General features: G+C 39.3%; 1 protein-coding gene and 1 non-coding gene across 3 annotated transcripts; one reads left to right on the forward strand and one right to left on the reverse strand.

Moving 5' to 3' along the window:
• Positions 1-4,971: 4,971 nt before the first annotated feature.
• LOC125468921 lies at positions 4,972-13,163 on the reverse strand. 2 transcript variants are annotated; one of them, XM_048565693.1, is made up of 3 exons: positions 8,412-13,163; positions 8,048-8,274; positions 4,972-7,539 (listed from the first exon to the last, which is right to left on the reverse strand). In XM_048565693.1, the coding sequence occupies exon 1, from the start codon at positions 11,578-11,580 to the stop codon at positions 10,561-10,563; it is 1,020 nt and encodes a 339-aa protein (XP_048421650.1). In that variant the 5' UTR covers positions 11,581-13,163; the 3' UTR covers positions 4,972-7,539; positions 8,048-8,274; positions 8,412-10,560. The 2 variants fall into 2 exon arrangements, with proteins under 2 accessions (XP_048421650.1, XP_048421645.1); XM_048565688.1 differs by having other exon boundaries at positions 4,972-8,274.
• On the forward strand, positions 12,641-12,747 carry LOC125470357. The gene has a single exon (XR_007252666.1). It is a non-coding gene; the product is annotated as a small nucleolar RNA R71 (small nucleolar RNA).
• Positions 13,164-20,395: the final 7,232 nt, after the last annotated feature.

Below are 20,395 nucleotides of genomic sequence, written 5' to 3' on the forward strand. Positions count from 1 at the left end.
CCCAGCTGTGGCTTCCCAGCCACTCTTTGCACGTCCTCGACCCCCGTCAAGTGAAATTTCAAGCCCCAAGGCTCCCAAAAATTAAGAAGACAAAGAAAATTAATTTTTTCTTACCTTGAAGCAACGAGAAGACAAAGCAAGCAACGAAAGACGATCCTTTACATGGGTAAGAGTAGAAGATTGCTAGGGGAGAAGGAACAAATATCCTCTAAGCTCTCTCTCTTGTAGGGTGGAATAAATCGCTTTCCAAAGTTGATTTAATAATCCACTTAAGGTGAACTTAAATAGGCTTGGGAGAAATATATTTCCCTTTCCTAGAAGGACCTAATTTCCTATTAAAGAGGGAATCTATATCAAAATATGAAACAATCATATGTTTCCCAAAGCAAGAAGATCTCTACACTTGCTGTCATTTCCTACAAGCAACCCAACAGGTGTGGGGGCATTTGTGGAACAAAAAATAATCGAGAAAAATATGGAGGTGACACATGGATTCTTGGGGGTGAAAAAGATAATATTACCCTCGAGGCACATCAGGATTTCTACGCGCAAGCAGCAGACAATCATCCCTCAATCAAGGTCAAAAGTGATAAAAATAGGTATTTATTCAAAACCTATCTCATCAACCGTCATCAAATCTCCCCACAAGGTAACTCCCAAATTATTTCTTTCAAATAATGTTAATTAGCTAATTAATTGTGAATAACACCCAAAAATACCAAAGGTGGCCGGTTCCCACCTCTCTAAAGGGGCCGGCCACATCCCTATAAATACCACCTTATTTCTCCAAAAACCTAAGTTGAAACCTCTTCCAAAATTCTCAAAATTCTCTAAACACTTTTCCCTTAAAATTCTAACTTTGGCATCAGAGGTTCTTCGACCAAAGCCCCCCCCATTCATCGTGGGTGCGTGAGGCTCTTGGCCTTGACCTAAAGTGTTAATTGTTTTGTAGGTGCATTTTCGTCCAAGAACAAGAAGGAAGAAATTTGCATCCACAACTGCAACAGAACATGCTCTATCGTTTCAGGTTCATTACCACAAAAAACAGAACAATCATCCATAAGTACCTTTTACATCTTCAAGTTGACTCTAGTCGGCAAATCATTTATACAACCCCTCCAGATGCAAATTTTGACCTTTCCCGATGCCTTAGCATGCCATGATGCCTTCCACAGAAATTTAATCTCTGCCGACATCTCTGAACTAACTGGAACATCTCCACAAATTTCACTAAAATCTGAGCAACGAAATATGCGCTTTTAGTTGTAAAATTTTTGTTTAGGTTCTTTGATCGAAATCAACTCATCAAGTGGACAATAGAAACTTAAAGGAATACTCAAAATGAGATTGGCCTCTTCTGGAAAGAAAATTCGTGATACCACCTGCATATTCCAACGTGTACAATCTGCCTCCACCATCAAAGATCTAACAGTAAGGCTAGGATACACTCCTAGTGGTAACGGACTCAGCACTTTTAGCATAATTATCTCTCGGCACCCAGTTATCCCCCCAAATTTTAATGTTAAACCCATCACCTACCCACCAGCTAGCCCCACGTTGAATCAACACTCCAGATGTTGTTATGCTTTCCCAACAATATGAAGAATTTGACTTTACTGCAGCATTTAAAAAATCCATTTTGGGGAAATACCGAGCCTTAAACACTTAGGCCATAAGAGAGTGCGGCTGTTGGATAATACACCAACCTTGCTTAGCAAGCAAAGCTAGATTAAAGTTGTACAAATCTTTAAACTCCAACCCTCGCTCACCTTTAGGCTTGCACATCTTCTGCCAACTCACCCAGTGAATGTGTCTCTTCCCAACCTCTTTTCCCCACCAAAATTGTGCAACCATTTGATTCAACTCATCACAGAACGTCTTTAGAAGAGGTCTCCATGGTGTATAGAGGGACAGCCTGGGCCACGATTTTAATTAAAATCTCCTTACCAACACTACTTAAGAGACTCCCACGCCAACCATTTAATTTCTTGCATAGCCGATCTTTAATAAATGCAAATGTCTGTTTCTTTGACTTACCAGTGTACACCGGCAACCTAAGATAAAGATCATGGTAATTCACCCTAGCCATGCTGAGGCAACCAGCAAGCATTTAAGCATCCACTTCATTCACATTCGCACTAAATGCCACACCACTTTTGAACAGATTAACAACTTGTCCCAAGGTTAATTCATAAGTTCTTAATAAGTTCTTCAGTTCACAACATTCCTGTAATGTACTTCTGGCAAAAATGAAGCTATCATCTGTAAAGAAAAGATGATTTATAATAGGCACATCATTACATACCATTATCCCTTGTATTTGGCCTTGGGCCTCCCACGCATCCAATAATGCTGATAAACCTTCTGCACAAATCACAAATAGGAAAGGAGACAATGGATCCCCTAGCCAGATACCCGTTTTAGGTTGTACAAACCCACCGGTTCCTCATTGAGCTTGAATGAATAAGCGACAGATGCGACACTCCTCATGATCCAAGTGATCTATTCATCGGCAAAACCCAATCTTCACATTATTTGTTCTAGGAAAAACCATTCAATATGGTCATAAGCTTTACTGATGTCAAGTTTTAGCACCATCACACCATTCCAACCACTATTTTTCTGCTTCATAAAATGAGCAATTTCCGATGCCACCAAACAATTATCGGAGATTAATCTTCCAATAATAAACGCACTTTGGGAGGGCGAAATGATATCCGGTAAGACAAGCTTCTGTCTATTTGTGAGTACAAACCTAAACTTGTCTTAAGATTGTTAGAATAATTAGGGTCTAATTGCTATATTAAATCACATAGAAAAATAAGAAATAATTTATGCAATTATATATCAAAGTAATGCATGTACATGAGTAATCTATGTTAAATGAATATGACATAAAGGAAAAACCTAAAAATACAGTCGAAGCAAGTGTTGGACACTTTGCCCTTAAGACAAGTTTACGCCCCACTACTCTGGAGCCAAAAATAATAAAAAATTTTATGGAGGTGATACATGGACTTTTAGGTAAAAAGGACAAAATTACCCTAAAAGCACACCGAGATTCCCACACACATCCAATGGAGAATAACAGCTCAATCAAAGAAGAGTCAACGGTGATCAAAATGGTATTTACTCAAATCCCTCTCATCACTCCTCATCAAATCATTATTCAAAAGGTAACTCCCAAATTTCCTATTTAATTTAGGATTAATTGTCATGTTAATTACAAGATATTATTTCATATAATATCTTGCAATTATTCACCCAATTACACCATATGTGGCCGGACACTCCCTTATAAATAGTCATATTATCCCACTAAAAAGCTAAGCCATTTGCTACCCACAAACTTCTAAACACATTCTTTTCACAATTTTAACTTTAGCATCGGAGATTCTTCAGCTAAAGCCCCCCATTCATCATGGACGCGTGAGGCTTCTGGCCTTAATCTTAGGTGTTATTATTTTGCATGGGTATTTTCGTCAAAGGAGGAGACAACGAAAATTTGCATCCACAAATTGGTGCTTTCATTGAGAGTTTGATTCACACGCTCGAAGAAGACTCTCACATTCAAAGTTTCTCATTTCTTGTTTTCATAGATTTTTCGTACGTTCTCATTCCTAGAATTTTTTATAAAGTTCTTTTGATAAACGTAAAAGAAAAGTACAATGACTAGAAATTCGGAAACCACGATGAACGAAACCGCGTACGTTCAAAGATCTGGATCAAATGATGGAGGACTCAATGTAGCCCCACCGCGACGACCCATGAGGCTCAACACGATGACAAAAAGAGCGGTACCACCATCACGAAGCACCACCGTGGCAGCCTACGGTGAGACCCAAGTCCACAATGAAGGCATCACCCTGTAGCCGCAAGCCAAGGCCGATGCCACCTCGCAGCAGCGAGCCTAGGCCTGCGCCACAAAGGAGCCAAGCATGGCACAAGAAGCGTAAGCAGCCCAGCTTGCTGCCACTGCAGCAGCATAGGCCTAGGAGTAAGCCTAGGCCCAGACGCTAGCAACTGCAGCCTAGCATGCCCAGACCCACACCATATAGCAGTGCCAAGCCCAGGCCTACGCCACTTTGCAGTGCCCAGCCCAAGCTTGTGCCGCACAACAGCAAACCCAAGCCATGCCGAGAGGGGAGGAGGCCCAGTGCACACACTCCAGTGGCTTGGCCCATCCTACGCTAACGGTCCAACCAATTCTAATGACACGACTCACTCCTGTGGTCCAACCCATGGTCCACCTAGCAACCCAAATCGGTCTAAGAATGGTTCAACCATCTCGACTTTAGATATATGGACTGACAATTGAACCAGAGGTATTTTCACCCCATTTCTGCACAGATTTAACATATCCCAACTCAAATCTCACGCCCATAGTCTATTACACTTCCACCACTGATGAACAAATTATATTTCTCGCAAGTGCACGAATCGATATGATAGTATAGCAAGAAAATATGAGTGCCATACCCATAGGGATTTGTAAAGTCACCTAACTAAGTCCAATTTTGTAGTACCTACTAGAATAAAAATAACGTAAACAACTAAACTATGAAATTCAAATAATTAACAAAAGAGAAGTTGATCAAGTAATCTTAAGTGCAATAAATAAATAAAAAAAGAGTTTTGTGTAAATGATTTCTGAAAACAACGGTTGAAACACTAGGTATACGACTTCACCATATCAATCCAATTCTATGTCATTAGATAACTTAGTAAGAACAATTCAATTCAGGTTCTAAGGTTCGTCCTTTCTTTATTACGATTATCCATTAAGCGTCCGGGTGTAACCAAGTATTCTTAATCATCAACTTAACCATGGCGTCTAGTCTAAGTCAATAATCAAAAATCCATTAAGTGCAAGAAGAACAAAGAAAACCAAAAAGTGTCTTAGCATGGCGTCCGCATCAACAACAATTCATTCATCCAAGAGAGCTATCTCAAGGCTAAGCATATGGTGTCTACTATAACCTTGTCTCATACATGTAATAATTCATATTAAAGGTAGCTAATTAATAACATTAACATTAAGAATGAATTAAGCACAATGAATGAAACTAGAAACCTTGAACTGATAAAAGAATAATGTTAACTAAAACATAGAATTACTACATCGGATCCCTAATAAAGAATTTAATTACTCATAGTCATCAAATTATAGCAAGACATAATCATGACCATCATAATCACAAAGTTTGAAAAGATGTAAAAGAAAACCCTCGGAGGACCCCTTGCGTTTGGCTTCTCCTTCGGTCAATCGTCCAACAATATGATGAAGTGCGTCTCTTTTCTTCCTTTCCACGTTGCTGCTCTCTCCCTTTTAAATAAACATCTAAGGAATATGTAGGTAGGTTTAGGTTAGGCTTTGCTTTGCCGCAATTATTGAATCCCAGCCCAAACAGGAATTCCAACATTATCAGACTTCGGTTTCCTGATCCAAACTGGACTCCACTCCTGAGCCGACCTTCTCACACTAAAACAGGTATAACTTCTTCTAGAAGCATCCGAATCATGATATGTAAAATTCTACCGAAACAAGACATCTAGATCTTTCCATACATATGTGGCACGACACCAGTTCGTCCTGATGAATTTCTGACGTCCCAACAAACATGAAAGTTCTGTGCAGCACCTTCCATCTCCAGTTATAATTTCCAAACAGCAGCCATTAAATTGCGGATTGAACAAATTAGCATCTGATGATCATTGGAATACTTAAAAGAACACGACACAACACAATTAAAACTTAAAAGAACACGACACAACTAAAACTAAAAAGAAATTAATCTAAGCCACTTTCGTAGGGAATCATGATGGCACTCAGCATGTGGCACAAGCCTTTAAACCCCTAGGTGTCCCTAGTTGGAGGAGTTGTGTCTTCTGAGGGTTTACCAATTACATTACCCACAAATGTTTTCCTACAAAACAAAGTTGTTAAAGACATCACTTCCATAAATTAATGAAAACCAATGTGTGCCAATCACACTTCAAAACTAAATTTATGCCTTTAAAAGCCAGTATACCACATAAAAAAACATGTGTAGCCGACATCTCAAGCACTCGAGCTTAAAGAATCCACATTCGGTGTGTGTAAAAATTCGCCTTGACTCTAATTCTCACTTGGACATCTCTCAATTTGTCTCTGAACCTAAGCTTTCACTCTTAACAAGCATATGTGATGAAGTTATGTAAAGGGAATCAAAATATAATCACATATGAGTAATATTAAAACGAACGGCAATTTCTGAAAATAGATCTCATGAAAGGAATCAAATACTAGGAACATAGGTATTTATCTACACCATTAAGCAAGGTTTCCCCATAAATCCATTAGGTCTTTACTATGGTTGTAATGAAAGGCTAGGGTAAGGGCTATCAAAGAAGGGATAAGGAAAAACTAGAACTTGAGATATACCAAGATTTTTTCATATGCAGTTTGGCTAGCCCTCATTTGAAACTTGATGTATAATTCTTGGCGTCCAGGACTCATGTAATGAGAAAGGAACAATTTCCAGTCTATCTAATTTCTTTGATTTTTTTTTCTTCTTTTTCGTTTCTTTTTTTTTTTTCTTTTCTTTTTCTTTTGAATGAAACTAGAAATTGCAAAACAATGATACGACACATGGTACCTCGGTACACGCCACTTCCTTGGTGTAGAGCTCAACCCTTTTTTTTTTTTTTTTTTTTGTCATCTCATATCTCCCAAGCTATAGGGTATGGCTACAATAGTGCAAAATAGGTAGAGTATAATGTGGGTGATGAGATGAAAGAATTGGCTAAGTGTTTGGCTTCAAATGGGATATTGGCGCACACAAAAGGGATGGAATAAGGCCATTTAGTGGTGGAAGCATACATAGCCTAACTTCATCTTTATAGTTCCATCTAACCCAATGGCAAAAATACCCAACATAGAGAAGTTCTTTAGTATCCAATGCAAATTAGTATTTATGAGATCGTAAAAATCAAACAAAGAATTTGAAAAAGTGTTTAAGAGTAGAAACAATAAAACACTCTCAACAAAAGTATAGGCTCAAAATCTCAAAGGGGTAGTCTCCACTATTTCTCCACATCATTCGAACATAGACACTTTATCCACCAAAACACTTGAGATATGGCATAATGAATGAGTGAAAGTGTGATGCACAAACCTCCAAAGCAACCCTTTAGTCAAGGTTGAATGATTTAGCATATCATATTCATTGCCATTAATAAATTAAAGTGACACCTTTAACATCTCATGTTTCAGACAAATTCATTTTCTTGTGCTTTTCTTTAAACCCCACCCATGATTAATTTAATTGTAGGTCATCATCCTATGCAATTCCTCATCTACAATTATAAAAAGAAGACAACATAGAGCAATTATATAAAGGAAAATGATACATCTGTTGTGGCTCCACATTGTGGAAGAATGAAAGCTCCAATCACTTTGTTGCTGGCACACATATGTGGCATAAAACCAGTAGGGCCGCATCACCATTTCCTTCTTTTTCTTCGATCTTGTGAGCTTCTCATGGGTAATAAAACCATCTGCAACAATAATTCTGAAACACATATTCCTTTGTTCTCTTACTCCAATAAAAACAAAAATAAAAATCAGAAAAACAAAAGTTTTCCACCCCCAAACCTAAACTAAACATTGTCCTCAATGTTTATGTCAAGAAAATTATGCAATGAGTAGAGAAGGTCTTGATAGTATGGAAACATAAACAAAAACAAAAACAAAAAATAACAGAACGAAGTTATTGAGGTGGATTGCCTCCCACGAAGCGCTTTAGTTAACGTCTAGGCAAGACGGAATGCACAATCTAAGGCTTGATCAAGTCAAGGAAATCAACCACCTCAGCTATAGTAGTGTTGGCTAAATATGGTTTCAATCGATGCCCGTTCACCTTGAAAGTATTCACAGTCTTCGTATTCTCAATTTCAACGGCTCCATGAGGGAATACTTGTCTTACTTTAAAAGGTCCAAGCCACCGAGATTTCAATTTTCCTAGAAAAAGACGTAAACGTGAGTCATAAACCAACACTTGCATACCTTGTTTGAACTCCTTCCTTTGCAGCATTTTGTCATGGCACAACTTGGTCTTTTCTTTGTAAATTTTTGCATTCTCATAAGCCTCGTTCCAGAGCTCGTCTAACTCATTTAGTTGCAACTTCCTAGCATCTCCGGCTTTACCCATGTCAAAATTTAATTGCTTAATTGCCCAGTATGCTCTATGCTTCAATTCCACTGGCAGGTGGCAAGCTGTTCCGAAAACAAGCCTATAGGGGTTCATTCCAATCAGAGTTTTGTATGCCGTGCGATATGCCAATAGGGCGTTGTTCAATTTTAATGCCCAATCTTTCCTTGTAATTTTCATAGTCCTTTCCAAAATGTACTTAATTTGCCGATTACTAACCTCGACTTGTCATGAAGTTTGAGGGTGATATGGTGTTGCTATCCGATGAGTGATGTTGTATTTCTTCAACAATGCTGCAAAAGCTTTTTTTTACAAAAGTGACTTCCCCTATCACTAATTATGGCTCTGGGGGTCCCAAATCTAGTAAATATCATGTCCTGCAAAAAGCCAAGCACAACCTTACTGTCATTAGTTTTAGTTGCAATTGCCTCAATCCATTTAGACACATAGTCCATAGCTACAAGAATATAATTATAACCAAAAGATGTAGGAAAGGGACCCATAAAGTCTACACCCCACACATCAAATAATTCTACCACCAAATTGTAGTGAGTGGCATCCCATTCCTTTTACTTATATTTCCTGATCGTTGGCACCTGTCACAATTAACATAAAAATTATATGCATCTTTGAATAACGTAGGCCAAAAGAAACCGGATTGCAAAACCTTAAAAGCTGTCTTTTTGGCCCCAAAGTGTCCTCCGCAATTTAGTTCATGGTTGAATTGTAGGATACTTTGCTGCTCACTTTCTGGAACACAACGCCTTATTATTTGATCAGGACAATGTTTAAATAAATAAGGGTCATCCCAAAAATAATGCTTAACCACAGACATAAATTTCTTCTTTTCCTGTGAGGTTAGATCAGAACGGATAATATTACTAGCTAAGTAATTAACAATATCTGCATACCAGGACCCTTTTTCATGGATTAAGAAGAGTTGTTCAACAGGAAAAGCTTCATGAATGGGTGGGACACCTTCTTGCTTTTGTACTTCATGGCCATCCACCTCCACTAGCCGAGAAAGGTCGTCTGCCACCACATTTTCGCTCCATTTCTTGTCCCTTATTTCTAAATTAAACTCTTGCAACAATAAAATCCACCTAATGAATCGAGGCTTGGCATCCTTTTTGGTTAGCAAATACTTAAGAGTAGCATGATCAGGATAAACAATAACCTTTGACCCAATTAAATAGGAGCGAAACTTTTCCGAAGCAAAGACAATTGCCAACAGTTCTTTTTTCGTGGTGGAATAATTTAACTGAGCATCATTCAATGTGCGACTAGCATAATAAATATCATAAGGCAAGCTACTTACACGTTGTCCAAGAACCGCACTGATAGCATTATCAAATGCATCACACATTAATTCGAAAGGAAGAGACCAATTGGGTGACATAATGATAGGTGCTGATGTTAATTTCTTTTTCAAAGTATCAAAAGCATCATGGCAGCTTTTATCAAAATTAAAAACAGCATCCTTGGCTAAGAGATTACATAGCGGATGATTAATTTTTGAAAAATCTTGGATGAAATACCTATAGAAACCTACATGACCAAGAAAGATTCACACACCCTTAATAGAAGTGGGAGGTGGCAACTTAGCAATTATATCAATTTTTGCCTTGCCTACTTCAATACCTTTATTAGAAATAACATGGCCTAGAACAATACCTTTCCTTACCATGAAGTTGCTCTTTTCCCAGCTTAAGGTTAGATTTGTCTTAATGCATCTTTTAAGCACTATTAAATTATCAAGGCAATTATCAAATGGAATGCCAAAAACAGAAAAATCATCCATAAATACCTCGATACATCTTTCAATAATGTCAAAGAAAATTGACATCATACATCTTTGGAAGGTGGTAGGGGCATTACATAGGCCAAAGGGCATCCTACGATATGTGAAGGTACCAAATGGGCATGTAAACGTCGTCTTCTCTTGATCTTCGGGTGCAATTGGTATTTGATTATACCTTGAAAAACCATCAAGAAAACAATAGTAAGAATGATCGGCTAATCGTTCAAACATTTGATCAATAAAAGGTAAAGGAAAGTGATCTTTTCTAGCGACAAGGTTAAGCTTTCTATAATCAATGCAAACCCTCCAACCCGTAGTCACTATTGTTGGCACAAGCTCATTATTGTCATTCTTCACAACCGTAATTCCAGATTTTTTTTTGAACCACTTGAACCTGGCTCACCCACTTGCTATCCGAAATGGGATAAATAATTCCCACATCTAGTAGTTTAAGAACCTCTGTGCACACCACCTCCTTCATATTGGGTTCAATCTTCTTTGATTTTCTATTGTTGGCTTGGCATTTTCTTCCAATAAAATTTTATGCATGCACATGGTTGGACTAATTCATTTGATATCGGCGATAGTCCATCCTATGGCAGTTTTATGCTCCCTTAAAACTCGAAGTAATTTCTCCTCTTCCAATGGAGTAAGATCAGAGGTTATGATCACTGGAAGAGTCTTATGATCTCCAAGGTAAGCATATTTGAGGGTGGATGGAAGTTGTTTTAATTCTAACTTAGGTGGGGACATAATGGAAGGGACCAATTTGGGTTTGGAAGGCTCGAGAATCTCATTTGGGTTAGCATTAGGAGGGTATGGCAGTGCACTATTTACGGTTTCCATGAACTCCCTTATATCTTTACCATCATGCCAATCTTCTCCTCCCAATGTTAAAGCTGCTTCCAATTTATCTTCCACTTTATTCTGCATAAAATTAGAAAAAACAACCGAATCCAAAGTGTCAATCGAGAAACAATCATACGAATTAGAAGGATAATATAGAGAGTCAAACACTTTAAATTCCACTGTCTCATCAAGGACTGTCATGGTGAGCTTGCCATTCTGAACATCGATGATTGTCTTGGCAGTTGCCATGAATGGATGTCCAAGCAAAATAGGCAATTCCCGATCATGAATTGGTGCATCCTCCATATCTAAGACAACAAAATCTGCAGGAATGATTAGCTTATTGACTTGCACTAAAATATCCTCTACAATGATTAGCTTATCGACTTGCACTAAAATATCCTCTACAGTACCTCTTGGATATTTAACTGAATGATCAGCGAGTTGTAAAGACATTGTTGTAGGCTTCAACTCCCCTAATCCCAATCGAATGTATATTGAGTGAGGCATTAAATTTATGCTTGCCCCTAAATCTAACATGGCTTTTTCAAGCTTTGTATCACCAACATTAATATTAATATTAAAGCTCCCAGGATCCTTCAATTTAGGTGGCAATTTCCCTTGAAGAACTGCACTTACCGTTTCTGATACCATTACCTTTTCATGCGGTTCATACTTATGCTTATAAGTATTAAGTTCCTTGAATTTTTTTGCATAAGCCGGCATGTTCCTAATCATATCAAGCAAGGTAAGTTCACATTAACTTTCGATAATATATCGTAAATTTCAGCAAAAAACTTATCCCATTTTCTTTTATTTAAGTGGCTCGGAAAGGGAAGAGGTGGAATATAAGGCTTTGATGCCTTGTGGAGATTGGGTGCAGCTAAAGGTGGCTGCTCATTAACTTTAGGGGCTGTCCCGGTAATGAAAACAGGTCCATTCATGTCCACTTTTGTGCTACCCATGAGTTTCCTTGGTGGCTCCTCCTCCATTTCTTTTTCTTCAACTTTTTCACCTACATCATTGAGTAACACGTCATTAGATTTAGGATTTAATTCAGTATTAATTACCTTACCACTTCGAAGTTTGTTATCGCCTTGGCTTGCTCTGGTTGGCTTGGGAATTTGCCAAGAACATGGCTTTGCTTAGCATCCGCAATCTGTCCAATTTGTACTTCCAGGTTCCTTAAAGAGGCCTCTTGTTGTTGAAATTTTTGTTCATTGCTTTGTTGGCTATTTTGGCATACTTGTATAAAATTATTCAAAGTGTCTTCCAATGAGGGCTTTCTTTACTGGAAAGAAGAGCTAGCTTGATTTTGATTTTGGTTATTATTCCATGAAAGATTAGGATGAAACCTCCAACCAGTATTATAAGTATTTGAAAAAGGAACAAATTTAGATTTCTGATTATAGGTATTCATCATATTAGCTTGCTTTTGTAAATATTCTGGAAAAGCCTCACTAGACGGATGTTAGAGACATGACCAAAAATACCACATATTGCACATACCTCACTAGGGGCCGATCCATTATTCATGACTACATTGCTCAATGTTTTGATTTGTTTGGTTAAGTCAGCCACCTGCATAGCAAGGTCATTATTAGGACTAATTTCATATATGCCTGAATGCTTACCCCTAACACTTTTCTGCTGAGAATTTGCGCCAAGCATCTCATATTGCTCATAAGTTTGTTGTGCAGTTTTTTCACCCATGGCACCACCTGCAGCGTTATCAACAGTAGCCTGACAGGCTTGGGTTAATCCACCATAGAAAATTTGATTTTGTAATTCTAAAGGATAATGATGATGAGGACATTGGATTAAAAGCATTTTAAAGCGCTCCCCTGCTTCATGGAACGACTCACCCTCCAATTGGGAAAAAGTGGCGATCTTCCTCCTAAGTTCAATAGTCTTCTGATGTGAGTAAAATTTTCCAACGAACTTATTGTAAATTGCTTCCCATGTTGCAAGTGATCTAGGTGTCAAAGACATAAGCCATTTCTTAGCTTTATCCTTCATAGTATATAGAAAACATCTCATCTGCAATTGATCTTCACTTAATCCCTACAAAGGAAAAGTTTGAATTTTAGCATAAAAATCATAAATGAATGACAAAGGATCTTCACTAGCAACACCATAAAAAGATGGAAGCATATTATAATGGGTATTTTTCAACTCGTAATTTCTAGCAGTAGCATCTAATAAAATGCATGATAGTGATGTTTCAACAACTGGGCGTGCAAATTCTTTCATGGGACGTGGATTAGCATTTGCCATCTTCTTTTGGATGTCTTCAATGTCCTCTTCTCCTTCTTATAATTCTAATGTGGACACGCTTCAACTCTTCTTCTTCTCGACTCTTTTTTGTATTTCTTCTTGTTCGACCAATATTATCGTCAATAGTTCTCCTTCTTGCGATCGATGACCTTGCATTCACTACCTACAAAAACAAATAAATTTAGAACAAATAAAATAAACAAATTCAGGGGATACACAACTAGAAGTATTTAGATAGACAAATCCATGGCAACGGCGCCAGAAACTTGATGAACAAAATATGTTTCTCGCAAGTGCATGAATCGATATGATAGTATAGCAGGTAAATACGAGTGTCATACCCATAAGGATTTGCAAAGTCAGCTAACTAAGTCCAATTTTTTACTACCTACTAGAATAAAAATAACGAAAACAACTAAACTATGAAATTCAAATAATTAACCAAAGAGAAGTTGATCAAGTAATCTTAAGTGCAATAAATAAAAAAAAGAGTTTGTGTAAATAATTTCTAAAAACAACGGTTGAAACACAAGGTATCTGACTTCACCATATCAATCCAATTCTATGTCATTAGATAACTTAGTAAGAACAATTCAATTCAGGTTCTAGGGTTCGTCCTTTCTTTATTATGATTATCCGTTAGGCATCCGGGTGTAACCAAGTATTCTTAATCATCAACTTAACCATGTCATCTAGTCTAAGTCAATAATCAAAAATCCATTAAGTGCAAGAAGAACAAAGAAAACCAAAAAGTGTCTTAGCATGGCGTCTACATCAACAACAATTCATTCATCCAAGAGAGCTATCTCAAGGCTAAGCATATGGGGTCTACTGTAACCTTGTCTCATACATCTAAAAATTCATATTAAAGGTAGCTAATCAATAACATGAACATCAAGAATGAATTAAGCACAATGAAAGAAACTAGAAACCTTGAACTAATAAAAGAATAAAGTTAACTAAGACATAGAATTATCATGAATGCTACGTCAGATCCTTAATAAAGAATTTAGTTACTCATGGCCATCAAATTATAGCAAGACATAATCATGACCATCATAATCACAGAGTCTGAAAAGATGTAAAAGAAAACCCTCGGAGGACCCCTTAAGTTTGGCTTCTCCTTCGGTCAATCGTCCAATAATATGATGAAATGCGTCTCTTTTCTTCCTTTCCACGTTGTTGTTCTCCCCCTTTTAAATAAACATCTAAGGAATATATAGGTAAGTTTAGGTTAGGCTTTGCTTTGCTGCAATTATTGAATCCCAGCCCAAACAGGAATTCCAACATTATCAGACTTCGGTTTCCTGATCCAAACTAAACTCCACTTCCGCGTAGAATTCCTGAGCTGACCTTCTCGCACTAAAACAGGTATAACTTCTTCTAGAAGCATCCGAATTATGATCTGTAAAATTCTGCAGGAACTAGACATCCAGAGATTTCTATACATATGTGTCACGACTCACGACACCCAGTTCAACCTGATAAATTTCTGACGTCCCAACGAACATGACAGTTCTGCGCAGCACCTTCCAGCTCCAGTTATAATTTCCAAACAGCAGCCATTAAATTGCGGATTGAACAAATTAGCATCTGGTGATCGTTGGAATACTTCTTAACTTCAGTTCTTCTCAGCCTTGATCCTTTTTAGCCTTAAAATCACCAAAAGACTCCAAAGTCTTCTCTACAGTCCATCATCTATAAAATACGCACTAGACACATTAAACAACCAATTTCACAAGAAAACATAGCATAAAACTTAGGAAATATGGGCAATATAAATGTATAAATATTGTGTTATCAACCACTCAAGGAGACGCATACTGTCCAAGCTCTTCCACCCCAAATGGTGAACAACACTTGTCTCGACAAGTCATAGAGTTGACAAGCGCCCTCACACAACAGACAACCTTGGTAAACCAGCTCTTGCAACATAATGAGATGCAGCGTGCCCCAGACAAGGTGTCTCGAAGTAGGACAAAGGTAGACGATGAACCTCTCCAGCAGCGTCCCGGCAAACAGCCCCTCGACCAGTCACAAACCGAGCGTTTTGGCAGTGTACACTCCTGATTGGGCCTCCGAGATAGCTTATACTCTCGTCTTAGTGCGCGGAGAAGCGTGTACTTTTGGTTAGGCCCACGGATGAGCGTACATTCACGGTTGGGGCCACACTTTGATAATCAACATGAGCAACCTTCCAGGTGAAGTGTTTATTCACAGCTAAGCTCACAAGAACCATCATCCACCTGACATCGGAGTAGGTAGCAAGACAGACGGAGAGAAGCAATCACTCAATTCAGCTCAAGTTCAACCGGCATCTTACAAGTAATTCGCTCGCCTGTTAGGAACGTACCACATGCACAGCAGCCGCGGCATAGACGAGCCAAACATATGAAAGAGCAGCCTAGACCAGTAGGTCATGACTGGGGGCAGTCGGAAGCTTTGCTACCTCAGTAAAGATAAATTCAGGTAGAAGTAGAGAGACTCATGACCGAACAATTAAACGACTTCCAGTCCAATGAAGTCACCAACAAGGCACTCCGACAAGATATGACCAACATAAGCAGGTCACTTTTCACAGACGAGATTGAGTAGGCAGAGCTTCCATGCAAGTTTAGCATGCCACATTTCACATCTTTCAAAGCAGATAGAGAACCGAAAAGGCACCTAAAACACTACTGCAATGCAATGATCCTTTATCGGAACAATGACACCATCATGTGCAAGATATTCGCCACCATTTTACAAGGCAAGGTGCAAGATTGGTTCCACACTCTGCTGCCACAATCCATCTGGAGTTTGGACAAACTTTTTTTCGTTTTCACCAAAGAATATTCATCATATCACTCAATTAAGAAGAAGTCTGACCAATTGTTGAACGTTAAGAAGAACCCAAAGGAGTCGCTCCGCGATTATGTGAAGAGGTTCAAAGTAATAGTTGGTTGTAACGACTCGATAGCCAGTGCAGCTTTCCAAAAAGGACTCTCAGCATACCACTCGCTATTTGGAAAATTGATCATGAAAGAAGATCTAACTCAGTGAGCAGATAAGGTACCCGAGCAGCCTAAAAAAGAATTGGCGGTAGCTCAAAGAAGGAGGACAAGAAGCAGTACAATAACAAAAACAGGCAGGAAGCCAAGCACAGAGACCAATCCCCAACTAAAGGAGGCCCGATGCTGAAGAGCTATTCTAAATCTCAATCCCGATGCACCAAATCTTTCTCGACATCAAGAGTGAACCATGGTTCAAGCTGCCAAAGCAATCAAAGGGAGATACCTCCAAGTTGGACCACACCAAGTATTGTGCATTTCATCAAGGTCCCAATCACACAACCGACGACTGCTACACTTAGAGGAACTACCTAGAGAAGCTAGTGAAAAAAGGCAAGGTCGATAGATACTTAGACAAGCCAGCTGCACAGCCTAGAAGAAACGTAGACGCCGACGAAAAGCCATTAACCAAGACAACTCAAATTAATGGCATCTTCGTTGAATCCGAGCACTTAGGGGTTACCAGCCGAATTCGAGCACTTAGGGCCACCAATAACTCTAAGAAGAGAAAGATCTAATTGGCTCTATTAGTCTCTCAAGTCCAGGCAATGAACACCCAACCTAGATTCATCATTGGCTTCACCATGCAGGATGCTGAAGGCGTCGACTTCCCACACAATGATGCACTAGTGATATATGCCCAACTAGCCCACACTATAGTCGAAAGAATGATGGTTGACAATGGAAGTACGGTCAACCTACTTCAGCTCTCAGTAATTCAGAAGATAGGCCTAGAAAACACAAACATACACCGAGCAGATGTACTCACCGAATTCAACGTACACACCTCGATTGCCATCAGTAATATTACACTTGACGTGAGAACACCGCCAATTGTTTCAAAGTAGATGTTCATGATAGTAAACGACCTATGTCCCTACAATGGGATTCTAGGGCGACTGTGGTTGATAAAGCTAGATGCCGTAACCTTTTTCAAGTATCAAAAAATCCAATTCTGGATCCCGAGAGAAGGAGTAATAAAAATCAAGTCTGACAAGGCCACATCTCAACGATGTACTATGCAAGTGCTGAAAGAGTAAAAAAAGAAGACCTTTACCCTTGTAGAGGCTACTGAGGTCTGAAGGGACGACGAAGCTACCAAATAGTAATTACAGCAGACGGATCAAGAAGATGGTGTTCAAATCAACGTGCCAGCAGACGAGATGGGATGGAAACTCGATTAGGACGTTGAACACATCATTCTTGATCCTCAACAGCTGGAGAAGACTGCTATAATTAGCTCACATCTAAGCCCGAAGGAAAAAGAAGAGCTCACAGCTTTCCTTGCAGGGTCACAGCTTTCCAAGCCCATTGAATGCATTGAAACCTAAATTAGATTATTTGTGGTTGATTCTAAATCCCTAGACTTTCACCATTGTTTGTCAAATCTCAATTTTCAACGTTCATCTCATAGTTACTTTTTGTTTACTTTTCTTTTTAATATTGTTTTTGTTTGCTTAAAATCAAATATTCAAAACAATTCTCTACAATTTCATTGAAATCTATAGTTTAGATTGTGTATTATTGGTGTTTGTTTAATTAGATTTTCTTTAGGTTACCAAATATAGATTAAGTAAGAATCTTTGTGGGAATGACACTTGGACTTGTAAGTCATTATATTCTGACATTCTTGTGCACTTGCAAGTTGACACCAACAAGCTACACGTCGACCCTGCTGCCAAACCGGTGATCCAAAAGAGAAGACATTTCACAACCGAACAAGTGTTGATCATTCAAGTAGAAATCGATAAGCTATTGGAGGCCCGGTTAATAGAAGAGGTAGCACACTCAGCATGGCTTGTCAACGTCGTGCTAGTAATAAAGAAAGAGAAAGGAAAATGGAGGGTTTGCGTAGTCTACACTGACTTCAACAAAGCATGCTCGAAGGATCCTTATCAAGTTCCCCGAATCAATCTACTACTAGATTCAATTTCTGGGAACCAGTTGCTTAGTTTCTTGGACGCATACTCTGGCTATAACCAAATAGCCATACATGTGCCTGACAAGGAGAAAACCATATTCATGATCAAACGAGGCACCTACTGCTACAAAGTCATGCCTTTTGGCCTCAAGAACGCGGGAGCTACTTACCAACGATTGGTAAACATGATGTTCAAGAAGCAAATTGGAGTAACCATGGAGGTCTAAGTCGACGACATCATGGTGAAGGGCAGGCAGCGATCAGACCACATCAGCAACTTGAAGGAAACTTTCAATATCCTTAGAAAGCACAAGATGAAGCTCAATCCCACCAAATGTACATTTAGAGGATTTTCAGGCAGATTCTTAGGGTACCTAGTAACCCAACGAGGAATCGAAGCACATCCCAACTCCAACTACCTTGAAAGAGATCCAAAGCTTGACTGGACAAGCAGCCGCGTTTAACATCTTCCTCTCGCGGTCCATCGATCGATGCAAGCCGTTTTTCAACGCAATCAACATTCAAGAGGGCACAACGAGACAAATGGGATGATGAGTACGAAAGAACTTTCCAAGACTTGAATAAGTATCTCAGATCACCTCCCTTACTATCCAAGTCGGAAGCAGTGAATGACTTATACATCTACTTGGCAGTCTCCGAAGTAGCTGTGAGCTCTGCCCTCATACAAGAAGAGTTAGAGGCCTAGCTGCCGGTATTCTACATTTCTAAAGCTCTTTTCAATGATAAAACCAGATATCTAAAGATCAAGAAATTAATTTTGGCACTAGTTGTTGCGGCTCGGAAGCTCAGACCATACTTTTCAAGCCCATACAGTCATCATCATGACTCAGTATCTTCTACGATCAATTCTGCATGGTCCTGACACTTCTTAATGAGTAATGAAATGGACATCGAAACTTGCCCAATACGACTTAATTTACCGACCCCGCACAACGATAAAGGCCCAAGCCTTGGCGGACTTCACAGCAAAATTCATGCCTAGCCTAGGCAATGCAACATAGTGGCCTAACAACAACCCAAAAGGTGACCGAGCATGCCCTAGCCACTCTTACCTCACCCAATGGAGACTTCTAGCATTTGCAGGTGGACAACGCATCCAACTACAAGGGCTCGGGAGCAAGCGTGGTCCCTGTCACCCCAGACGGTTCGATGCTCGAACAGGCGATCACTTTAGGCTTCAAAGCATCCAATAACGAAGCAGAGTACAAAGCCTTACTAGCAGGCCTCTGAATGGAAAAAGACTTGGTAGTGAAAAAGCATGCAATTCATTCTAATTACTAGCTAATCATTAGCCAGGCTACTGGGGAGTACATGACAAAGCATCTGAAAATGGCACAATACCTAAAGAAGGTACGAAAGCAACTTGAAACGTTTCAGACTTACACCCTCACTCAAGTTTCAATGGTAGACAACACCCATGCGAACGCGTTAGCCAGCCTAGGCTCCACCCTAGACCATTAACTCAAACGCTCTATTTTGGTGGAGTATTTGGATAAGCCAATCATATAGGCAGAGCCAACATCCGAGGTGTCACAGGTTAGTATAACTCCAAACTGGCAAGATTCCATTATAGACTACCTCGTCAGTGACACACTCCCCATGGAAAGATTGGAGTTTATAAAGCTCCAAACAAAGGCAGCATGCTACTACATGTGGAACGACATTTTCGTCTGAAGATCTTACACTGGACTACATCTTTGCTGCCTAACTCCTCCCATCGACCTAAATGTTCTAAGTTCAATCAACGAAGGCGTTTTTGGAAATCACTTTGGAGGCCGATCCTTAGCACAAAAAGCTTTTTAACGCAGGCTACTACTAGCTTACTATATATCAAGACGTTAAGAAATTAGTACAAAAGTACGACCACTGCCAACATTACAAGCTAGTACCGACACTGCCTACCAACGAACTACACCCACACACAAGTCATTGGTCGTTCGTGTAGTGGGCAATCGACCTAGTAGGGCCAATGCCACCCGCTATTGGGGTGTAGAGGCATGATGATCGTGGCAACTGACTACTTCACCAAATGGGTGGAAGCAGAGCCCATGACAACCACAACTCAGTCAGACATATAGCACTTCATATGGAGGAACATCATCTGCCGATTTGGCATTCCTCAATCCATCGTCATTGACAATGGCGCGTAATTCATAGACAAAGATTTTGCAAAGTTCATCCAGAAATATGGCATCAAGCAGCATATGTCCACACTAAGGTATCTCTAAGGCAATGGGCAGGCCGAAGCATCCAACAAGACGATTCTAGACTACCTCAAAAAATC

The sequence above is a fragment of a genome, unplaced genomic scaffold (genome assembly GCF_019419815.1).
Source record: "Pyrus x bretschneideri cultivar Hongxiangsu unplaced genomic scaffold, Pyrus_bretschneideri_v1 Contig10, whole genome shotgun sequence".
NCBI classification, from domain to species: Eukaryota; Viridiplantae; Streptophyta; class Magnoliopsida; order Rosales; family Rosaceae; genus Pyrus; species Pyrus x bretschneideri.

Coding starts and splice junctions, on each gene's coding strand:
- LOC125468921 (XM_048565693.1), bottom strand. CDS start 11,580: ATGATTAGGAACATGCCGGCTTATGCAAAAAAATTCAAGGAACTTAAT.